Consider the following 6,423-nt stretch of genomic DNA (forward strand, 5'->3'; position numbering starts at 1 on the left):
CTTCTTCCCCATAGGCTCAGTAATCTATTCATCCTACTAATCAGAGGAAACAAATATTAGCTGCTTCCCATGGAGCAATCCAACTGCATCAAGAGTAAGTACTGTTTTATATCACTTGTATTTTCCCTTAAGTATCACAGGCAAGTAATCAAATTCTAACAATAAAAATCAAACAGTACATAACAATATAAAGAATAAGGTAAACTTCTTCCCCATAGGCTCAGTAATCTATTCATCCTACTAATCAGAGGAAACAAATATTAGCTGCTTCCCATGGAGCAATCCAACTGCATCAAGAGTAAGTACTGTTTTATATCACTTGTATTTTCCCTTAAGTATCACAGGCAAGTAATATTTATTAGCAACATTAACTATTATGAAGGTCAGCTATCCTATTTTTAGATTTTATTGCTATTTTTATTATGTGTATAAGCACGTGTGGGGGGGTTAGAATATTTTATTTATTATCCATATTTTTGCATGTATGATTTTAATGCCTGCATGTAGGTAGGTTCACCCCTGTCGTGCAATGCCTGCAGAGGTCAGAAAAGGGCATTGGATTCCGTGGAACTGGGGTTACAGATGACTGTTAGCCACCATGTAGGTGCTGGGAACCGAACCAGGGTCCTCTGTAAGAGTAACCAGTGCTCTTAACCCCTGAGTCATCTCTCCAACCCCATGTGTGTAGGTTTATGCATGTGAGTGCAACAGAGGCCAAAAGAGGACATCAGATCCCTTGGAGCTGGAGTAACAGGCAGCTGTGAGCTGCCCAACATGGGTGCTGGGAACTGAACTCAGATCCTCTGAAAGAGCAGTATGTGCTCTTAACTGCTGAGCCATCTCTCCAGCTGACGCTATTCTTACTTCAGCATCACATCACAAATCTATAGAGATGCTGAAGGTCATGTTACATAAAACATATTAGAGTATTTAAAATCATTCAGCCAGAAGAGAATAGCATGTTTTTTTTTTCTAAAAATTTCTCTTTTGCAATGTGGGTTCCAGGAATGGAATTCAGGTTACCAGTTTTAGCAAGAATCTATCTCTGAAGTTTAGAATCTTTCATTTTACTCAGATGGAATACAAAAAGTCACTTCAACATTTTCCCCACTGGGTGGATACTTACCACATTCTGCTTTGTCGTTTCCTCCAGGGTCTGAATCACATACAACCTATTTCGACAGCGCATGCTGTGTATATCTTCATAACGAATACTACCATATTTCTGTAAGAAATGATTCCAGTGGATACTCATTTATAATAAATATCTACTTCTGTTACAAGTGAATTTCATCAGATTCAATTCTCTGAGGCCTTGGTTCTATTTCTAGCTATTTTCCCGATCTGTTCAGTGATATTGCACATTTTTATCGCCTACACTTCAGTTCTTATTTATATGTTTACTGGAGAAAATTCTATCTACTATGTGTCTAGATCCAGAATAAAATTACTGGTAAAATTCTTAGTCTATAGAAACAGAATTATTTTTCATCTTTTAATACAGTGATACATATTTAAAAGTCATCATTCTTTGTGAAAACAAATGAATTCAGTATCATATAATGAAAATCAAAGTGCAGGAGAGGTTATACAACCAATTCACACAACTCATTTTTTTTGTCTTTTTGAGACAGGGTCTCCCTGTAGCCCCAGCTGTCCTGGAACTCACTATGTAGACCAGGCTGGCCTTGAACTCACAGTGATCCGCCTGCTGGGACTACAGGCATGCGCCACCACGCCCAACTATTATTTTTATTTTATGTGTGCAAGTGTATTGCCTGCATGTATGTGAGTGCCACACAACTCATTTTTAAGGTGAAGTGAGGGGGCTGGAGAGATGGCTCAATGGTTAACAGCACTGGCTGCTCTTGCAGAGGACCTGGGTTCGATTCCCAGCACTCACATGGCAGCAAACAACTGTCCCTAACTCCAGTTCTAGGGGAATCCAACACCCTCTTCTGATCTCTGTGGCCATTACATGACATGAGTACACTTAAATATATGCAGGCAATACATTCATTCCCATAAAATAACAAAATAAATATTTAAAAAATAAAGAATGAAATTAGATCTTGTTTATTTGCACTTACATTACTCTTAATATAGTACTAGAGATGTAACTATAACATCAATCATTTTCAATATGCTATGTAATTATATTTTTGGCATTAACAACTTACCTCATTGGACTCTCTAATCAAATCTGTAATATCCACTCTACTATGACCGCTTTTCTCATCAATCATATTTGAACCCTGCTGAACACTTGAAGGCAACGGGCTATCTTTATTAATGACATTGTCAAAGAACCTATCCAAAAGTGACAATGATACAAGAATTAGTGTAACTTAAACAGCAGGAGCCGAGAAAATTATAGCCAATTTCTCCATAATCTGTCAGATGTTAATTTAAACTGAGATCATATGGGAAAGTCTCTGAAGACAAATCTATACATGGTTGGAAATTAGGCAATGAGCAGAAGGAACAGGATAGGTACAGAAATTACTGTAGGTTGAGAAAGAACATGAGGGAAGTGAACAGGCTCAGTGCATATTTAGTAATACCTCATAGCCCACTGAGAATGAAATACAGGGTATATAGAGGTTTGTAAGGGGAAATGAGTTAAGAAAGGACTAACAAGGCATTATCACAGAATTCTGCATGCCAAAGTGAGGTACCTACACTATTCTGTACAGAATGGGATTTGATGGAGCATTACAAGAGCTGCCAATTCAAATTTTCATTCATTTAACATATACAAATATATGTATATACATATACATACACAAAAACTCATGTGCTCCAATACAAAGTCACATTCCTATAAAATCTACCAGGAAAATAAACGTCAACCTACCTGATTAAAACCGTTTGGAAATGAGAATAATTTTTCCTACTGAATAATTTAACATTACTAATTACCTTTGCCTCTCAAATGATTTTTATACACATTTTCTAGCCTAAACTGGGCATACAAATGTTACTACAAATGTGTGAGTAACCTGATTGCTTACATCAAAGTGAATTACTTTTGTTATGTTCTTTTTAAAGACAAAGGACTTGAGGCTTGACTTTTTCATTCACCAAGCTTTGTGACTTTAAGCTAATTGTTTCCTCATTGGCAAACTAAGTGGAATGAACCACATAAGATCTCAGAGCCAATCCAGGCTTTAAGATTTTTGTTTTTGGTCTTTTTTTTGGTGGGGCGGGGGGAGACCAGGTATGCCTATAGCACCAGCTGGTCTGGAACTCGCTATGTAGACCAAGCTGCTCTTGAATTAGGATTTATTTTTATTTACATGTATATGCATGCATGTGTGACTCTGTGTGTGTATGCCATGTGTGTGCAGATGCCCACAGAGGCCAGAAGAGGGCATCAGATCCCTTGACTCTGGAGTTACAGAAGGTTGTGAGCTGCCATATATGGGTGCTGGAAACTGAACTTGGGTCTTCTAGAAGAACACCAAGGGCTCCTAACCACTGAGGCATCTCTCTAGGCCCCCTTCAGATTTAAATGCTATAGTTGTTACAATACCTGTTTAGAGCTGTCACAGCTTCAGCATCATCTTTACATGTCAGAAGTTTCTCTAAATTATAATCAAGTATTGCTAATCCTAATTGTAAAATGGCCTTTATTCCATCATAGAAAAAACAGTCCACCACATTGACTGCACTTTCAATAGGTAGCACACTAATAAAAAGTGTGAGGAACCATGAAAGAGAAACTGAGGAGAAGAATGTCATATCAGTCATGTGTTCTGTCAGCTGAGGAAGATGATCTCTGATAAGTTCTTCAAACACTGCTTGATCCACCAAGGCACCTAGAAAATATCAAAACAAGTTAACAAATGAATCTACCTTGAAAAAATTTAAACTCATGTAAATATGGAAATGCTAAGCTAATTGAAATCTCCCTTCTATTAAGAAATTACTAAAAATTTCCTTAGTAGCTCTGGATATTGCAAATCACCATTATTTTGGCAATACATTGATCTGAAACTTAAATTTTCCATTTCATTATAAAATAGACAAGGTCCTTAATTTTTAAAAGTAATGTATTAAATGATTTTTTCAACTATACATTCAGTACAAGAAGCTCTTTACCTGCAAGTATTAGCGAATGAGACATTTTGGTATTGCTAGTGGTCTCTGTTTTTTTCAATATAATTCACCAGCTCTTCAATTTGACTGATAATAGATAAGAGGCCAGGTTTGGTGGCACAAGTATATAATCTCAGCACTTGGGAGGCTGAGTCAAGAAAATTGCTAGTTTGAGGTCAATTTGAGCTATACAGTCAGTCAAAAGCAAAAACCAAGCAAACAATAAACCAAAATTTAAAAAAAAAGAGCACTCTCCTACCTAATAGACAAGAGAAACTGAAACTATTTAGAAAAAGAGCAAGTCTCCTGTGGTTGAACAAATTTTATATGTTACAAACTTAACCTCTCAATTCACAGACTAGTAGTATTTAGAGATAATACCTTTGGGAAGTCATTTTAGTTACAAGGGCTCTGCCCTAAATGAATACATTAATGCATTCATGGATTAATAGGTTATCAAGGGAGTGGCTTTGTTATAAAAGCAAGCTCACTCTGGTGTACTTGCTCTCTCTGGCCACATGATGTCTTATGCCATGTCATTATGATGCAACAAGACCCTAACTATATGTTAATCAGATGCTAGTACCATGTTCCTGGACTTCTCAGTCTTTAGAATCACTAGTCAAATTTAAAGTAAATGCCTATTCTTTATAAATTACTGTCTGTGTCATGTGGATATAGCAGCAAAAAACAGATTAAGCTAGTGTCTATGTATGGATATGTTGCTGCATATACACACATGTCGTTTTTGTTTGTTTGTTTGTTTGTTTTACCAATGATTCGACGATTAAAGTAATCAGGCAACATTCGTTCACATACAGCAACCAGAAGCCAAAAAGCTTCTTCTTCTTTTGCATATAGAAGCAATACTGAAGTCAAAATGTTCATTGCCTAAATTTCATAGAAAAGAAATTAAAAAGTGAATATTGTTCAGGCAATAACTGCATTTCTTCTTCAAACCTAGAAATTTTCAATAGCAACAATGACACATGAGAAAACAATAATGGGAACATGAAGACTTGAAGGCAGTTTAAAACAAAGCAAAGTATAAGAAGGCTAACATTTTCTAGTCAGTTATTTTATACGGTAACATTAAAGGAACATGAAGTAGTAGTAGCATGGATATAGACCACAACAGATAAAACGCAATTTAGGCTGACTTCAGTGGATTAAAAAAATGTTAATTATTACACATCTTTGAAAACACATAATTTTGAAGACTATCCTAAAATTGGAGAAACAAACTTTATCTCTATTTGTATCTATTGTAAAATATTCTTAGGTACCAATCATCTTCATTGTGCACCAAACTAGGCATCTTTCCTTTATTAAATATTTTCTCTTTTAGTTATCCTAATTTGGGTCAGAGTAGAAATTCATTATCCTGCTACATGCAAGTCTGATTCACATTCAAGAATTTCTACTAATAAAATATTTGTATATGTTTTTTTCTTTTCTGTTACCACCTAACTTTCTACTTACATGGGAGGGAAGAAAATGGGTTGGAGTTCCTTTAAAATGCCATTTGTTGAGAACTGTCATTATTCAATCTATTCTGTGTTTACCTGGAAGACTCCATTCACAAAGCTGCCTTTGTTTGACCTGACACAGAGGCTATCTATCACAAAAGCCTTTTCCCAGGCATGTTTGTTGAAAACAATCAGAGGTAGCTGTTGAACATGTGACTGCCTGAGGCAGCAGGTAATAGTTGGGTAAAACAGAGGTTAACAAAAATGCTAAAAGAAAACCTGGATACTCTGAAAAACTCTAAAACATCCCTGGAATCCAGAAGTCCATGTCCATGTATATTGCTTTATGTATATGTTTAGCTTTATATATGTTTGGTCTAAGGTGGTAGGGTGTGAAAGTCAGGGTTTTATGAGTGCTAGGCAAGCACTGTATGCACGCTAAAAAAGAAGGAGGAAGTCCAAGGTCTCAACTGGCTAGTGTCTGGGCTTTCAGCAAGCACAAAATGATAGAGCATAGAAGAAAGAAAACTCAACCAATAAAAAGCTAGTCACTGAAAAGATTTCAAAACATTTTTTTTTTTAAATTGCAGGGCTGGAGAGATGGCTTAGGGGTTAAAGGCACTGGCTGCTCTTGTAAGGACCAGGGTTTGATTCCCAGCACCCACATGGTGGCTAACAACCATCCATAACTCCAGTTCCAAGGGATCTTATGCCCTCTTCTGACCTCCTCAGGCATTGCATGACATGGATGCACTTACATACATGCAGGCAATACACTCATACACATAAAATAAAATTAAATTAAATATTTTAAAATTTAACATATTTAGATGACATACTGAAAGGATTTTAA

The 6,423-nt window shown here is 36.3% G+C and overlaps 1 protein-coding gene across 1 annotated transcript in view; it reads right to left on the reverse strand.

Moving 5' to 3' along the window:
- The window catches only part of Tbc1d8b (TBC1 domain family member 8B), an 84,178-nt gene that overhangs the window by 27,533 nt on the left and 50,222 nt on the right, over positions 1-6,423 (reverse strand). The window contains exons 11-14 of the mRNA XM_008852983.3: positions 4,875-4,992; positions 3,536-3,821; positions 2,181-2,310; positions 1,127-1,225 (exon numbers count right to left, since the gene is read on the reverse strand). Of these exons, the coding sequence (XP_008851205.1) occupies positions 1,127-1,225; positions 2,181-2,310; positions 3,536-3,821; positions 4,875-4,992 (633 nt within the window). The remainder of the gene's footprint in view (positions 1-1,126; positions 1,226-2,180; positions 2,311-3,535; positions 3,822-4,874; positions 4,993-6,423) is intronic.

This window comes from Nannospalax galili, unplaced genomic scaffold, assembly GCF_000622305.1.
Source record: "Nannospalax galili isolate Female #2095 unplaced genomic scaffold, S.galili_v1.0 scaffold25, whole genome shotgun sequence".
NCBI lineage: Eukaryota > Metazoa > Chordata > Mammalia > Rodentia > Spalacidae > Nannospalax > Nannospalax galili.